Below are 18,192 nucleotides of genomic sequence, written 5' to 3' on the forward strand. Positions count from 1 at the left end.
AAAGCGATGGTTATTTAGCCTCCAGCTGTGAGGAGTCAGTGTCCTCACAGAACCTTTTGTTCAAGAGAGAAACATTACCTTGTCCTGGAGGAGACTGAGCTGAGAGGCCCAGGAAAGGTCAAATTTCCAAGGCTGCATCCCTCAGAGAACTCACAGTCTCTCTCTCTCTCTCTCTCTCTCTCTCTCTCTCTTTCTCTCTCTCTCTCTCTCTCTCTCTCTCTCACACACACACACACACACACACACACACACACACACACATGAAAGCCATCTGCAAACTATCAGGTCTATGCAGGAGAGGGATGCTTTGGTGTGAACCCTGGGCTCTCAGGATGAGAGAGCCAAGGGCTGCTGCATCCACACAGACTAAGGGGCAGTGTGTGAGAAGTCCAAGAGCAGAGCTGGGTTCTAGAAAAGCTTGTCCAGGAGCCTCCTGCCCGGCTGCCACACCCAGACAGAGTTGGCAGAGGGTTACACCCCAGCTGCCAGGTGCTTCCAATCATCCTGATCACTGGTTGGCTTAAAGGTGACCCTATGAGTCTGACCCAGTCTGAGGGCCTGGTGGAAAGTTCTAGAAGAGATGGCTCATTTCTCCCTTGGAATTCGTTGGGGCTGAGTGTGATGACTGTGTGCAATACTTCCTGGAGACTAGGAGGAGCCAGTGTTAGGACGAAGATAATGGTGGCGACAGGCGGAGAACAGGAAGGAACTTGCATCAGCCCACCCACAGAGGCCCAAGTGGACTAGCTTCAAGTCCTGCAGAGTTAACAGTGAGAACGCAGAGGAAGCGGTGGCTACCCTGAGCCAAATGCTCGTACCAGGAGGCTCTTCATGGAGGGGAATCTTAATGTGGTAGATTTGAAATCACCTACCTAGGAGCAAAGTAGGGACGTGAGCAAAATGAGAATGGTTAAAAGTACAACTGGGGGGCTGCAGAGATGGTTCAGTGATTACGAGTGTTAGCTGCTCTTTCAGAGGACCTGGGTTCAGTTCCCAGCCCTCTTACGGCAACTCAGAACTATCTGTAATTCCAGTTCCAGGGGATAGGGTGCCCACATTTTGCTTCTGTAGCACCAGGCATGCATGAGGCACATGTTTATGTGTATGTGTATGTGTATGTGTATGTGTATGTGTATGTGTATGTGTATGTGTATGTATATATGCAGACAAAACACTCATGCACACAAAATAAGGGGTGATTATTAAAATATAGTTTACCTTATTGCTGAGAGCATTATGTAATGCAATTACAGGCCACAGAAGAATGAAGCTGGAAGCTTCTCCTTAGAAGCTAATAGTGTAGGAAAGTGCTATGTAGGCTACAGGGAGACTTACCCAGTGGTAAGGCCAGTGGTCTCATCAAATTGTGAACCCTGAGCATTACACATTAACCTATCAGGCAAGACAGACTCCTTGGTGCAATAGCAGCACTGCTGTTTTGAGAGTAACCGGTGGGGTCTGAGAATCACCACATAAACCACTCAGACACCGATCTCAGCCAAATAGGGATGGCTTATTGAACACCGCACCCCATGAGGGATCGATCAGGGATGCAGCCCAGATTTGGGAGGTGAACTGTGTCCTTGACCTGGACTGCATCCTTGAGTTAAGATCCTACAGGGCCTCTAAGGCCCAAATTCACAAACATCTGTGCCAAGTTATTCCACCAATCAGGATTTAGGGATGGTAGTTTTATTAGAAACATGCCTTTGTTGTAGTATATTTATCTTGATCCCATTAGTTGGGGTAGTAAACTTTGGCCCAGGGGTCTAGCCTCATCTAACATTCACGTCTTAACTTGCCAACCAACCAGGATGTCAGTTACCCAAGCACGTCTCTTCCTGCCAAGGAGGAAGTCAGGTCCCAGGGAGGACTTGGGATCAAAATGGAAGTCTTATTCCAAATAGCTTCTTATATTGGTGCAGGTGTCTTTTATGGTGGGATCCATCCAGGGGCAGCTTATGAAAGCAAAGACCGTAAAAGCTCATACGCAGGTGCAGGAAGTGCTGCCTGGTGGTTGGTTTAGGTCCACGGTAATCATGGCCAACTATAAAAAGCAGTTCTAATTGACTTCTATTGAGATTGGTTTCCAAGAACACCCAAGCAGGACTTCTTAGTAACAGCAGAAACAACGTATGAGAAAGTTTCCTTGTGACATTAGTAACAGCGCAAAATGGCAGGCCAGACAGACAACACAGACAGACAACAGTTACGTAAGCCTTAACATTTCACCAATAGCCAACCCCTATCTTCTTGAATTTGAGGCCCACTACCCAGGAAGGAGTGAAAGCCCCATACTGTACACTTGATCAGAAGCACTCTGATATTTTGCCAAATAGACACAGAGTCAAACTGCTTTCTAAATCTTTGTGTTTATATAGAGAGACTAGTGATGCTCTTTGGCCTTGGTCAGAGAAGAAGAGACTTATACCTTGTCAATGTGCGGAGAATGAGAGACTGTGGGTGCTCATCCGTAAACAGCACATCTGCGTCACCCCCTCCAAGGCCCAGGGAACACTGAAGAGGAATGGCTGTAAAGAGTACAAGATTTGAAGGATGGGGTATGTCTTAGTTAGGGTTTGACTGCTGTGAACAGACACCATGACCAAGGGAACTCTTATAAAGTACAACCTTTAACTGGGGCTGGCCTACAGGTTCAAAGGTTCAGTTCACTATCTTTATGTTGGGAAGCATGTCCGCATCCAGGCATGGTGCTGGAGGAGCTGAGAGTTCTGTATCTTGCTCCAAAAGTAAAAAGGAGAAGACTGGCTTCTAGGCAGCTAGGATGAGGGTCTTAAAACCCATACCCACAGAGACATACCCATTTCAACAAGGCCACACCCACTCCAACAAAGTCACACCTACTCCAACAAGGTCACACCCACTCCAACAAAGCCACACCCACTCCAACAAGGTCACACCCACTCCAACAAAGCCACACCCACTCCAACAAGGTCACACCCACTCCAGCAAGACCACACCTACAAATAGTGCCTCTCCCTGGGTCAAGCATATTCAAACCACCACAAAAGAGGAATACTGTCCTCTGGACATGACATAGCTGTTGCAATCATGATCACAGAGCAGCTGTGACCACTTGCACAAGGACCCCCCCCAACCCTCCCCCCCTAAAATCCCCAAAAGACTTGAAAGTAGAAGTAGCAAGGTTGAATTGAGAATGGAGAGGGCAACGGGTCTAGATGTGATAGGAGAGGGCAGCAGGTCTGGATGTGATTGTACACTGTACACATGTATAAAATTGTCAAAAAGAATTTAAAATATAACTGGAAAACAGGTTGGAATGTAGTTTAGTTGGTAGAGTGCTTTGTCTGGGTTGAATCCCTGGCACCACATAAAACTGTACACAAAGGCACACACTTATATCTCATCAGTTTTGAGGTGGAGGCAGGAAGATCTGGAGTTCAAGGTCGTCCTCAGTTACATAGCAAATTCAAGGCCAGCTTGGGGTATGTGAGAGTCTGGCATAAACAAAAACAAACAAACAAACAAACATTCCACAAAAGTAAGAGGAAGGATGTTTATTCACTTAACAAAAACAATGTCAGTTTGGCATGTGACAGGCTGTGAATGTGCTTTAATCTTCTCATAGAAGGTGAAATCCTCTACCTACCTCTTGCAGCCAGCTTGTTTCAAGTCATGTTTCCACTGCCATAAATTAGCCATCATTTCATATTTAGACAAAAGAGCAACACCCCTTTAAAATTTTTAATGATTTGTTTTTATTTTACATGCATTTGGTATTTTGCCTGCATTTATGTCTGTACAAGGAGGTCAGATGTCCTGGAATGGAGTTACAGATCGTTACAAGCTGCTGTGTGGATGCTGGGAATTGAACCTGGGTCCTCTGGAAGAGGCCAATGATCTTAACCACTGTTGCATCTTTCCAACCTCTGAGCAATACTCCTTTTTATTTTCCCTACATTTTTACTGGTTCTTTGTGAGTTTCACATCATGTACCCCAGTCCCACTGATCTCCCCATCCCCTTGTGTCACAATGTGTGCCACAGCATATCCCTCTGTCCACATATCTTTATGTGTAAATGTTCATTGCAATGAGTCATTGATTTGGTTCGAGGTCTCTGGCTTCTGTGACGTCATCAATATCGGATCCTCACTGGGACTCCTCCTGGTTATCCTGTTGTTGCTTTGTGTCATGGAGATCTTGTAGCTTTGGATCAGCTGAACTGGTCCTTTCACATGCCCCAACAGTTCACAGATGATGTAGATTTTGGGGTAGGTCAACTCAGAGCCCTGGACCTGGGTGGTAGTTAAGCAGAATATTCTGCCAGCTCTCCCTTATCTGAGCTGCCAGGGCAAGCTCTCCAGCAATGTTCTGGCTAGGCCACCCAGTGTTACCATTGGTAGCAGGCAGGGTCAGCTCTCTCACTCTCCTGCCCTCTTGGCTGGCTCACCCACACCCACAACACCAGAGCCAGCTCTACTGTGTTGCCCAGGTAAGGTGCAGGGCCCTCTCTCCCCAGTACTGCAGCTGGTGAGGGGCAGGAACAGCTTTTATGACCCTGGGGTCATTGAGCAATACTCTTAATAGAGTATAAATAATAGTAACAGAGTGGGAGAGAATGTTAAAAAGAATATATTTGAGGAGAGAGTATATCTAGAATATATAGAAAAACAATCTGACTAAAAAGCAGGCAAAAGGGAGTGGAAGTGACAGCTCGCCAGTTAATTAACACCCACTGTTCTTGCAGAGGAACCAAGTTGGATTCTCAGCACACACATCAGGTGACTCACTGCCATCTGTCGCTTCAGTCCCAGGGGATCTGATCCCCTCTTATGATCCCGACAAGCAGAGCACTCATGGGCACATAATTAAAGAACACAAATTAAAGTTAAGAAAGAACTTGTTTTTAATGGGCAAAGGACTTGAACAACAAGGAGGTAGCAAGATGCCTGACATCTCGAATTATCAGGGAAATAATATAAATTAAAACACCTGGAGAATGGCTGTAGCAGAAAATAAGCAGACAGAAAACAATTAATGTAGATGAAGGATGAGGAGAAATTGGAATGCTTACATCCTGTCAGTGGGAATATAAAACAATGTAGTGATTGCAGGAAAGAATACAGAGACCAGTCCAAAAAATTACAATGAGGATTGCCATGTGACCCAGCAATACTCTTGGGTATACGTGTTAATTACTTGTCTTGCTGCTTGACAAAACACCTGAGAAAAACAACTGAAGGAAGGAAGGAAGGAAGAAAGGAAGGAAGGAAGGAAGAAAAGAAGGTTGGTTTATGTTGGCTCACAGTTGGAAGGGGTACAGTCCATCATGTTATAGATGGCATGGCAGCAGGAGTGGGTTTATCTGTAGCACCAGGCTAGCCACACTTCGTTCTCAGGAAGGAAAGAGAGATGGACCAATGGGTGCTTGGGGTTTGCTTTATCTCTTTCCTCCTTTTTATTCAATCTTAGATCCCACGCTACGGGATAGTGAGTGTCCACATTCCGGGTGGGTCATCCCTCCTCAGTTAAACTTCTTCGGAAGCGCCTTCACAGAGAGGCTTAGAGGTGTGTCTCCCAGGTGATTCTAAATCCAGCAAAATCAACAACCATGATTAACCATCACAACCATATGCATGTCAATGGGAAACCGATACGCTCATGCTCATTGTAACATTTTCCACAAAGGCCAAGAATAAAAACAACCAGAACGCCTGTGAGTGAATGAGTGGAGGAAGAAAGTGTGGTATATCCATACAGCGGGATGCTATTCAGCATCTAACATAAAGGAATTCTGTCATCTGCTAGAAGGTGGATGGTTCTTGGGGACGTGACTGATGCTAACTAAGATAAATAAATCCCAGAATGACAAAAACCCCGTGACTCCACTCAGGTGCATTAGTAAAACTCCCAAGGGAAAAAAAATTAGATGGTGGTAGTCAGGGCCTGGTGAAGTGTGTGTGCTTGGGTTGCTCAGTAGGCTTAGAGTCTGAGTCTTGCAAGATGGGAGTGTTGTAGAGATACGACGTCTTTGCAATGTGCGTGTCAGCTCTGTGCTGTGCAACAGACACCTCGATAGAGGCAGAGTTCATGTTACGTTTCTCCCCCACCAACTACAGTTAAAGACAGAAGTACCCTATGGTAAGAGGACCATTCTTGCGACCTCTACCTTCCTGGCTGGTGCTCTCGGTAGTTACTCTATGAGCTACCCTTGCCCTTGACTTCCTCTGCGGTGCAGATGTATGCAGTGCAGACCACAGGGAGGATCCAGGTGGGAAGATGGCTCTCTCTGTCTCTTGAGCTCTCTGCTGCTCTCTCCTGTCTGACCTTTGCTTAAAGCCAGCATGTCGTGAGTCTGTGTAGTCCAAAGATCTGTTTAAGGCTGTGCAGCCTTCTGCCCCTGGCCCTGGAAGATCTGTTTGCCTTCTGCTCCTGGCACTGGAGCAAAACACACCTGCTGGGAAACACACCCACAGCTCCTGTGGCTAAGTCATGGATTCCCCGGTTCTCCACATTCCAGACCCTAGGCCTCTCAGAGAGGCTTTCCTCCTCACCTCTCCTCAGAAGTGCATGCTGGGGTGGCCTCAGTGTCCAGCACATGGAGAATGGACACCTGCTCTGCTCTCACAGAGTTTTCTATGACAGAGTCATAGGACAGATGACCTAGCCACCCCACTGGTCCCTTCTGCTTCTCTGTGCTTCTGTCTCAGGCTCTGCACAAGCTTTTCTAGCAGAGCACACGCAGCTGTCTTGCTGCAGCTTGGGCTGTGTTCCATCCGTTGTCACCCTGGACTGACCATGGTGGGTAGATGGGGCTGATGAGGATTTAAAGGGAGAGTGAGGTGCTCATCATGCGGGTGTGATGATACCTCAGGAGGGGCCTGACTGTGGTCCCATGCTTTGAAGAGTGCAGATCACACCTCAGTCACCACCCACCGAGGATTTAAGGATGTTTCTTCCCTGTCCATGCTCTCTTTTGAAATGAGAGTTCAGAGAGGGAAGGCTCTGCTTATCCATCGGTCTAAGGAGAAATGTCTTTAGCCAGAGGTACGGAGTCTAAATTGCTACAGAGAGTGTGTCTCCACTCTTCCTCAGGGACCTTCTGAGTCGACTGCTTCAGCCAGAGGACAACACCAGCCAAGATGAGCAAGACAGGCACCTTCACAAACACCAGGAGCATGTAATGGGTCCTGTGACAAAGACACAGCCATTAGGGCCTCATGCCCCCAGCCCCATTATGTCCCATCCCCCAAGACGTGACAGTCAATAGCTAGCTCAACATAGCCTGAAACTGAAGGCCTGCATCCTACTTGGAAGATCCCCCCAGGGACCTTCTCCAAGGTCTACCCAACCAGGAAGGCTCTAAAGTGACTTCAGATGGTCTCAACAGGGGCTGTCCCCTTGTCCTAATTTTGTCTTCTGGGGCTCTCCTTTCCCATTATATCCCTCAACCAAGCAGAGACCTGAAACTTTCCAATCTGGGTTGTGTTGGCTTACTCTGCCCTCAACACTGGCTCCAGGTTAGCAAATCATTGCCCCTGCCCTGTTCTTCACATGATGACACGGGAACCTTGTCTCCCTCTTGGCAGCCACGATGCTGCCAGGGCTTTTTTTGACCATTTGGCTAGGTAGTGGTAGACAGCTCTGTAGATCGGTTTCCTGGTGGGGCTGGAATGGGGACCACAGTGGGTGGGAAGGGCCAGGGACAGAGGTGGTCTTGGTACCTTGAGTCCTGACTATGACAATTATTGACTCCTAGTGATAGAACATAGGTAGGAGTCTCCAGGCTTGGCATCCCCATAGGAGGAACCCATGTAGAGGAGTGCCTTAGGGTTTTACTTCTGTGAACAGACACCATGACCTAGGCAACTCTTATAAGGACAACATTTAATTGGGGCTGGGTTACAGGTTCAAGTTTCATTCCATTATCATCAAGGCAGGAGCATGGCAGCATCTAGGCAGACATGGTTTAACCAGAGCTTCTACATCTTCATCTGAAGGCTGTTGGTGGAAGACTACTTCCAGGCAGCTAGGAGTAGGGTCTTAAAGACCATGCCCACAGTGATACACCCACTCCAACAAGGCCACATCTCCAAATTAGTGCCACTCCCTGGGCTAAGCATATACAAACCATCACAAGGAAGGAGAGAAGACCTCAGGACTCACCTCTTCTGCAAGTCAGAAGACGCCATGTCTGCCCTGCTGTCCACGGTGGGCCAGGAAAGTTGCTTAGAAGTCGACATGGTAGCTTTACCTAGTAGACATAAACAAAGATGTCCATAGGTTATGAAACAGATTGGGGGATAGTTCATGCATGGCTCACAAAGGCATCCCAATCCAACCAGCCTTCACCAGGTGTCTTAGTCAGGGCTCCTATTACAGTGAAGCACCATGACCCAAACACGTTGGGAGGACTTTATTTGGCTTACTCTTCAATGTCCATCACTGAAGGAAGCCAGGACAGGAACTCAAACAGGGCAGGAGACTAGAGGCAGGAGTTGATGCAGAGGCCATGGAGGCGTGCTGCTTACTGGCTTGCTCCCTGTGGCTTCCTCAGCCTGCTTTCTTATAGAACCCAGGACTACCAGCCCAGGGATGACACCACCCACAATGGGCTGGGCCCTCTCCTATCAACCACAAATTAAGAAAATGCTCTACAGGTTTGCCTGTAGCCCAGTCTTCTAGGGACATTTTTCTTAATTGAGGTTGCATCTCCAGTGAGTCTAACTTGTGTCAAGTTGACTTAAAACTGTCCAGCACACCAGCATATCTGTCTTCTCTGGATTAGGAAGCTTGGTCTCTTCGATACAGTCTGTTGGCTGCTATTCAGCTGTCTGACTCCCTATAATTTATCTCCTCCGTCCTTGTTATTAATAGGAGATATGACAGTGAGATATAGACTGTAGTTTATTCTGGAGGAGGAGACATATCACAGTCTCTTTCCACTTGCTTTGAAGGCAAGAATCTGTTCCCTTCTATTAGATAGTACCCAAGTATTAGCTAGTACCCCAGTAAGGCTCAAGGCGATCTCAGAAACAAGTGTTTAGTGGGATGAATGACAAAGGACTCCTGGAGGTCAGCGAGCAAGAACGCACAATGCTAGTTAAATCATGAATGACTATGAGGAGGGAAGTGTCACCATGAGGAAGTTGTGGGGTGTCTTGTAGTGGGTGGCTGGATCATGGATTCCTGAGAACATCTCTGGTTTACAGCTGTCCTTTGAGCTAGTTCTTGACCCAGCAAACCGTTCCCTCAAAGGTTCTAGGTTTTAATCATGCTTGGAAACTGAGCAGAACTCTGGATAATTCCAGTCCTAACAGTTCTCCGAACAGCCACAATCACCATACGAGATGGTGTCCCCTCAGACACTCAAAGTTCTCCATGAGGTAATTCTTTGGCCACTTTGTCTTTTGCCTGCATATCTTAATCAACCCACTTCTTGCCCCCACAGATCTTCTCAGCTTCCCCTCAGTGGTAGTCTTAGGGAAGTCTTATTGGGGTGACTTTTTCTGAGCCTCACTCCCCCCAGAAGGCAACTTTGTGTCGTTCACAGGTTTCAGACCTACCTACCATCTCTGCTGCCTTTTCAGGAGCCAGAGTGGCTGCTGGGTTGAGGAAGGTCTGCGTATGGCTAGTTGGCTGGAAGTGGGGTAGGCTGCTTCTTAGGCACCAATAGAATGAATGTCCTGGAGTCCCTCACTGAGGCTGAGGCAGAGAGAAGCCAGAAGAATCAGGGAAGTCTCTGAGTCTGATTTAATAGCTTTCTCTTTGAAGCATCCACTAAACAAATCGTGGGCTTCTTTATCCTATGCCTTTTCTTCTGCAGTCAGAGAATGCAGAAGTGGTCACTTAGAAAGGTCAGGCCCCCCAAAGTGGCCAGACTCACTGTGGTTTGGATAGGCCTGGGCTTCAACCCTGGGAACCCTCTCTCAGATGCCTTAACTTGCCCCCCCCTCCCTTGTGACAACGGGCCTGGGGTACAAGTTTTGGAAGACTAGAAACTTCTCAGACTGATGTGCTGGGGACGTCTTCAAGCATCTGAGACCTACTCAAGCCTCCAGTGGAAGAATGTGAGGTTTCAGAGCTGTGTATCTCCAGGACAGCAGGGCTGGGCCATGGGTTCCACAGGGAGATGTCTAAGCCCTGGCTCCACACCAACATCTGCCAGTCAGGACACACGTCAGTGGGATTCCTTGGAGAGACCTCAGGGGCTGACATCGGTAAAGGTGTTGGGCTGCTATCCTTCCTTACTTCTGCAATTGCCCTGTTCCATCTGTCTGTGTGTCTCCCTTCCTTCCTTCCTTTCTCCCTCTCTCTCTTTCTTTCTGTCACTGCCCTGTTTCATCTGTCTTTCTTCCTTTCCTTCCTTCCTTTCTCTCTCTTTCTTTCTCCCTCCCTTTCTTTCTGTCACTGTCCTGTTTCATGTGTCTTCCTTACTTCCCTTCTTTCTCTCTTTCTCTTTCTCTCGTCCTTCCTTTTCTTTTTTTCTGTCTGTCTTTCTTTCTCCCCTTCCTTCCTTCCTCTCCCTCCTCCCTCCCTTCCTTGCTTTCTTCCTTACTTTCTATCTTTCTTTCTCTTCCTTCTTTCCTTCCTTCCTCCCTCCCTCCTTCCCTCCCTCTCTCTCTCTTTCTGTCACTGCCCTGTTTCTTCTTTCTTTCTTTCTTTCTTTCTTTCTTTCTTTCTTTCCTTCCTTCCTTCCTTTCTCTCTCTTTCTTCCTCCCTCCCTTTCTTACTGTCACCGTCCTGTTTCATGTGTCTTCCTTACTTCCCTTCTTTCTCTTTCTCTCGTCCTTCCTTTTCTTTTTTTCTGTCTGTCTTTCTTTCTCCCCTTCCTTCCTTCCTCTCCCTCTCTCTCCCTTCCTTGCTTTCTTCCTTACTTTCTATCTTTCTTTCTCTTCCTTCTTTCCTTCCTCCCTCCCTCCCTCCTTCCCTCCCTCTCTCTCTTTCTGTCACTGCCCTGTTTCTTCTTTCTTTCTTTCTTTCTTTCTTTCTTTCTTTCTTTCTTTCCTTCCTTCCTTCCTTTCTCTCTCTTTCTTCCTCCCTCCCTTTCTTACTGTCACCGTCCTGTTTCATGTGTCTTCCTTACTTCCCTTCTTTCTCTCTTTCTCTTTCTTCCTCTTCCTTCCTTCTTTTCTTTCTTTCTTTCTGTCTGTCTTTCTTTCTCCCCTTCCTCCCTTCCTTCCTCTCCCTCCCTTCCTTGCTTTCTTTTATTCTTCCTGTCTGTCTGTCTAGTAGTACCCATGGGAAAGTACTTACCTGAATAAACAATCACTTTAACTCTGGTCCCACGGTCAGTTCCAAATTTTTCGATACCGCACCAGTAAGTGTCCGTGTCGTTTTGCTTAAGCATCTCCATGGTAACCTGGAACGAGTTGTTTTTCTGATTGTCCCTGATGGACAACCGGCCACTCTTCATTTCTTTCTCTGATCCCGTGGTTCGGATGAGGATCCTGCAAGTGCTCCAGTGTGCTCCTCGACACCACCACTTCCTGTTGGTTTGCCATCTTGAGCTGTAGTGACATTGCACAGTCACCGATCCCTGCTCTGGACCCCTCACCAATTCTGGGCCTTGGATGGAGAGGCACCCTGGAAAACAGAATGTCTGTTAGGGCATGGCTTCTCCTCCTCTGAGCCAAGCCAGTGTCCAAAGGATTAGATAAAGGTCCTGGCCACCCCAGCCGCTCTGCCCCACTTGAATCCTTACACCCATTTTCTCTGAGGGCCAGTCTGCTATTAACCCCTGCATGCCTGTACCCTGGCCTCTCCAGACTATCTTCCCAGGCCTCCTGTATCATGTGACACTTCTGATTTCCTGTCCCATTTTTCATGTTCTCTTGCCACCGTTCTTGACTGGATGGCCTCCTCCTCTGACTATTCCACTCTGTGACCTTCCCCCTTCAGATCTTAGAGTAATTAGTGGTACACTGGTAAATGTTTAACAAACTATCTAGATTTAAAAAATGTTTTGTTTAGCGACATCTGCAAATCTCTGTGGTGTCAATGTCCCCATTGTGACCGACGTCAGGCTAACAATGAACATGGAGCAGAGAGGAGACTTCGCAAACCGATGCTTGTGAGCCACTGTGAGCCGGTCCTACAGGCATCTGGGGAAATCCAGGACTTGAGTTACTTTCCTCCTGGCTGTCACAAAAAACCTGACAGGCCACTTGAGGAAGGAAGCTGCTTTTTGTTTTGTTTTATTTTAAATTTTGATTCATGACGTAAGGAATGCATCCATCACGACAGGGATGATGAGGTGGCTGGCCACATTGCATCTGCTACCAGGAAGCAGAGACAAAGGTTCAGCTTGCTTTCTCAATGAAAATATTCAGTCCAGACTCCCAGTCCATGGTATGGCGCTACCCACATTCAGGGTCATTTTCCCTCCTCACTTACGTCTGTGGAAATATCTTCACAGGTATTCCCAGATGTGTGTCTCCTTAGTGACTCTAAATCCAGTCAATGTGACCAGGAAGCCTCATGCCCAGGACCCTCTCGCTAGCCTTCTTGCCTCCACAGAGGGAATGTCCCATGTCTATGGTTCTAATTATTGCGACATTTGTAACCCAAACGTTCCCCTTGGTTCTAGATCACCATTCCGAACATCCACCATATATCACCACCTCTTCCACAGAGCCCACTTTGCTGCTTTCTCTCAACAGCAGTCAGAAAAACCAGAGCCAGAAATGGGTTGGAGAGTGTACGGACTGGGTATCCTGCTGGTCTGTGGAGAGACTCAGTAAAATTGACTAAACACAGATACATTCTTTCCTTATAGTAACTTGTTCTCACACCTGGATGCAGACAAAGAGGCTGAGAGCTGAGGTGGGGGCCTTTCTTGACCATCTCTCAGCCTTGTGCTTTGGCCTCTGTGAATGGGGTAGGTTTGCACAGGTCCTCCCCGCCCCCCAACCCCTTTAACCCTTTAGACATCCTCCTTAGAGCTAATTTAGTTTTGTTTGAGGTCTGCATCTGTGGCTGATAGAATAACCTTTCTTCACAGACTGTTAACCCCCCCCTCTCCCTCTCTCTCTCTCTTGCGTTCTTTCTCTTTCTTTTTGACCTTAGCCTGGCAGGCTAGGGAGACTGTGAATACACCCACGAAAGGCAGAAGCAGACCTTGATAGGCCTTATTGGCCTGAGCAGAAACATCTGCCTTCACTGCAGCTGTGAGCTTTGACCCGAGCTAACAAGCTGCAGACTTGATGTGCCAGAATTAACGAGCTGCAAAGATATGGAAACTTATGGGATTTACTGCTGTGCTGTTGCTACCCCCATGTTACTGTTCTGGGGGATGGGTTTTGTGGTCTTTCCTTTATACACACTGTGCTGACAATTAAATTTTGAGCCTTGATCAGAACACTGTCTTGGCCCCATGTTTCTCTTGTCGTCCCCCTTTTCATTTCCAGCCCTCCTTTCAGGTGAGCCCTGCTTGATCTTAAGCTGCTGGATGGCTACCCTTCCTTCCTTGCTTGTTCTCTCTCTCTCTCTCTCTCTCTCTCTCTCTCTCTCTCTCTCTCTCTCTAAGACAAGGTCTCACTATGTAGTTCCGACTAGTCTAAGACTCACTACATAGACCAGGATGGCCTCTAATTCACAGAAATCTTCCTGTCTCTGCCTACCAAGTGCTGGCTGTTGAGGTCTAACACCCAACCTCTTACTATGTGGCCTCACACAGAAAGAGAGAGAGATGGATACACGAATTTGCAGAAACTTGCAAACCTGAGTTCAATCCCCACAATCCATGTGTGTGGAAAGAGAAAATCGACCCCATAAAGTTGCCCTCTGACCTCCGCACAAGCTCTGTAGTGCAAGCGGCAACACCAAAGAAAATAGCAGAAAAGACCCTTCGATGTGCATAGCCCTGTCTGCAGTTTTTAAAAGAAAAAAAGGATAAAGGCGTTTGCAGGTGTGACAAGGGCTACCGAGATAAGATTGACCTGGGTTATTCTATGAATCCTGATGTTGAAATTGGCGTAGGTTTGAAGGCATTCTGCTGCTGACCTGGAGGAGGAGGAGAGGCCATGCAGGGGTAACAGACATGCAGGGGCTTTTGGATGAATCCAGGAAACGGATTGTTCTCCAGAGCTCCAGAAGGAACGCAACCTTGACTTTGGTCAGTGAGACCATTCTGGTCTCTTGATCTTGGAACAGTAAGGTAAAAGTTGTGCTGTTCTGGGGCACTGAACTTTTGGTCCCTTGCAATAGCAACCACAGGAGATGCAACCTTAAAAGCACCAAGCGCACTCCACTCTTTTTTTTTTCTTTTAAAGATTTATTTATTTTATGTATGTGAGTACACTGTCGCTGTCTTCAGACACACCAGAAGAGGGCATCAGATCCCATTACAGATGGTCGTGAGCCACCATGTGGTTGCTGGGATTTGAACTCAGGACCTCTGGAAGAGCAATGAGCACTCTTAACCGCTGAGCCATCTCTCCAGCCCCAGCGCGCTCCACTCTTTGCCTTTTTTTTTCTTTTTCTTTTTTTTTTCCGGAGCTGGGGACCGAACCCAGGGCCTTGTGCTTGCTAGGCAAGTGCTCTACCACTGAGCCAAATCCCCAACCCGCGCGCTCCACTCTTAATTGGAGATTTAACATCTACACCAGCCTCCCCTTGGCAAATGCTCAGTGATCCGTTCAGCCAACTCTACTCTGGAGATGCCGACCCAAATCACTTTCTTTATCTCTCTGCCGCCACAGTGCAAGGGACATCACGACCGAGCGGAGAGAGCGTGGGCTTTGCAGGCAGATAGCGGTGCCTACCACGGCGTGGTTGAGAAACCCTGGGTACGTTACTTAACTTTCCGAGCCTCACTTCCCTCTTTGCGCAGCTGCCACACTACAGTACTGGCTGTTAAAACCGCATGCGAAGCATCTAATGCTGGGCGCTGGGGGCTGTTTGGCCAGATATGGCCTTCATCAGGTACCTGGATTATGGCAGGAACTGTCATGAAAGCCCAGTGAAGCTCAGATAGCTGCTCGGACTGGACTGAGCCTGTCTCCTCAGCTGCACCGCAATGTCAGCTACTCCCCTGCCCAGAGTGACTTAAAAAAAGCCTCATCTCTGGCATGCGTATCTTATTGCAAACTGGTTTTGGCTTCTCATTAGTGGCATAGCTTGCTCCTGCATAGCCACTTGTGGTTTTCTCTTTCCCTAACCCCCTAAGGCTGTGGACTTAGTCCTGCCTGGAGAGCCCTTGTCTTGGTCACCCCACCTCCTCCAAGCCAGGCTTCTACCCGGTGCTGTATCCTCTTCTTGGAGCTGCTTCCTTACTGTGGGCCTCCTGGCCTCTCATCTGGAGCCTGAGTACACACATGCACACACATACACACACTTATTCCAGTTCTAGGATTAATACGGACAGTGGAGCATGGGGCATTAGCCTCAGTGCAGATGTAACAGTAAACATCTGGAAAACTCAAAGACCATTCATAGGGAATTAGGCTGAGAAGTCCCGATATAGCAATAGCATAAAAAAGTAAAGAGCAATGTCCAAACAATGACAGGAAAGATGTCCAAAGCATATTATGACTACATTACTTTTTAAAAATTTGCCTAACAAAGTGGGTATAGTGGGATATGCCTTTAATCCCAGAATTAGGGAGGCAGAGGCAGGAGGATCTCTAGGAGTTTGAAGCCAGCCTGGTCTACATAGTGAGTTCCAGGCTAATCAGGGCTATACAATAAGATCCTGTCTCCAAAAAAAAAAAAAAAAAAAAAAAAAAAAAAAAAAAAAAAGGAGGGTGAGTGGCTAGAGAGAGAGTTGGGTTAAGAGCACTGGCTGCTCTACCCGAGGACTCTGTTCGCTTCCCAGCTCCAAGATGGTAATTTGCAACCATCCTTAACTCCAGTTCCAGGGGATCCAGTAACCTCTTTCTAGACACCAGGCACACACATGCTATGTGCACTTACATACGTGCAGGCAGGACACCCATACATAGAATAAAACAAACATTGAAGTCCCTTTTGTGAACAGTCTCAGATTGTGGCATCTTCAGAGTGTGAACATGCCGTGGGCGCTGGCTGCCCGCTGTCAAAATGGGGGAAAGTGGTGCTGGTCCTGGCTAGACGCTACTCAGCGTCATGAAGAACACTGTCAACGTGAAGACCGCCCTTACAGCCATGCCCTGGTGGCTGGCATTGACCGCCATCCCCAAAAAGTGACAGCTGCCATGGGCAAGGAGAAGAGTTCCAAGGTCAAGTCCTTTGTGAAAGTTTACAACGACAGTCACCCCACACCCAGTCTGTGATATATCCTCTGGGACTCTGCATATCCTCTCGGATAAAACTGCTGCCAACAAGGATGTCTTCAGAGACTCGGCTCTGAAACACGAGGGCAGGGGAGGGCAAGGCCAGTGTAGGGAGCAAAGCAAAGACAGAGAAGAAAACGGTTTTCCAGAAGCTTCGCTTTTTTGGGTGTGCTTTTGTTTCCATCGTTAAAAAACTTAAAAAAAAAACCCCACAAACAAAACAAAAACAAAACAGACCCCCCAAACCACAAACAATGCCCCCGCCCCCCTCAAAAACAAACAAGACAAAACGAGTCCAACGAACCAACCAACCAGAGTGCAAATGTGAGCAAGTGGATGATCCCGGATGTATGGACAGAGTGTGTAGGTGTACGGACTGTATGTAGGCGTGCTGCCTTTGAGTATACTAGTGAGTGTTGCTGTGCATGTGTGTAAATCTGGAAGCCATGGCATAGCTCACTCCTGGCCTGCTCCGCCTCTAGGAAAGCCCGGTGTGGAGGTTTAGAGAGCAGGCAGCTGGGGGCCTGCATCTCAGATGCAAGTGCAGTGACGGAGGCACCCACAATTGTCCTTCATTTTACCTTTTGTATTTGCAAACTCACACTTAGCCAGTGCCCCCTCAGTGACCTGTCCACTGAGTGCACCCTTCCCATGTGTGCCAGCCGCTCTAAGCCTATAACCTTCCCCCCAAGCCATGCCCTCTCCCTGGAGTGCACGGTCTGCTTGCTGCAAGGGCTGTAAATATCTGCTTCCTTCTGGGGCAGGCAAGGAGAAGGCTCAGAAGGCCTTTCAGTAGCTCTCTCAATAGTTCTTTCCCCTGAGCACTTCTTTCTTGTGCTTCTTCCTGCACATCTCCCCCACCAGAGCATCTGGAGTCTCCTCTAACGGCGGTCATCTCCATTTATTTCCCCTCACGTTCCCAGGTCCCGACCCACTCCTGGCACAGCGTAGAACCCCGGGTCCTTTTGCTGAATGAGGCTACAGAGCCACCCCACATTTCCCTGAAGGTGGCAGCTTCAGGGACGGAGCCCTCTGTCTGCCACTCTACACCCGCTGTCCCAAGCCCCCAGGTTCTAGCTGAACATACCTGGGAAACTGAGAAGCAGCAGAGCAGGGGACAGCCACATGGTCCTGCCTTCCCACTCTGCACCTCTTGCTGTACAGCCAGCAGCAAATCCAAAATCTCAGCAGGATAACCAAAGCCCCGGAGATCCCAGCTGACTTGCTCTGTTTGTCCAGGTTGCCTCTGGGTGTCTTACTCATATGCTTCCTTTTATAGCGTGGGTGTTTCCTGCTGTTGGTTACTCAGCACAAGAGGCATCAGTTAATGCCAGAGCCGGGTCACTCAGTAGAAATGAGGAGGCCAGGGAACCGTGCAGGGCAAGCAGAGGAAAAGGGGGGAAGCCCATAGACCAGTTGTGGGGATGTCTGGACAATCTGGTCTTGGGTTAAGGGGTAGAGCACTCTGGATATTGGATCCAGATGTGTTCTGTGCTATAAATGATGGGCCCAGCAGCTGAGAGAGTCTCAGCTCAAGTGTTAGTGGGCTATGCTCAGCACACCTGGCATTGAATATTTAATCCCCAGTTGATGGTGCTCCTTGGGTAGGTCTAGAGGATATGGCCTTGCTGGAGGAAGTAAGTCACTTTGAGGTTTCAAAGCCTCATGCCATTCCAAGTACGCTCTCTGTGCTCCCTACTTGTGTTCCAAGAGATGAGCTCTCACCTGGTCTGCTGCCTGCTGTCATGATTTCCTACCATGATTGACTTTAATCCCAAGGAATAAAAGCCCAAATCGATCATCTCTTCTATAAATTACCTTGGTATGATTTTTTTTACAAAATATTTTTATTGATTATTTCTTGATCACATCATAAACCCTGATCAAGCTTACTTCCCAGTCCTCCCAGGTCCTCCCTTCACTCTTCTGACCGCCTCTGCAAAATAAAGAAGGAAG

At 47.9% G+C, this 18,192-nt stretch overlaps 1 protein-coding gene across 1 annotated transcript; it reads right to left on the reverse strand.

Moving 5' to 3' along the window:
* Window positions 1-6,978: 6,978 nt before the first annotated feature.
* On the reverse strand, window positions 6,979-17,391 carry Cd300lb (CD300 molecule-like family member b). Its single transcript, NM_001167664.1, is given in 4 exon segments — window positions 6,979-7,173; window positions 8,150-8,237; window positions 11,240-11,569; window positions 17,324-17,391. Coding segments are annotated over 4 exon segments (627 nt in total). The 5' UTR covers window positions 17,364-17,391; the 3' UTR covers window positions 6,979-7,004.
* Between the last annotated feature and the right edge of the window lie 801 nt (window positions 17,392-18,192).

Source organism: Rattus norvegicus, chromosome 10 (genome assembly GCF_021556685.1).
Source record: "Rattus norvegicus strain SHRSP/BbbUtx chromosome 10, alternate assembly SHRSP_T2T, whole genome shotgun sequence".
In the NCBI taxonomy this organism is placed as follows: domain Eukaryota; kingdom Metazoa; phylum Chordata; class Mammalia; order Rodentia; family Muridae; genus Rattus; species Rattus norvegicus.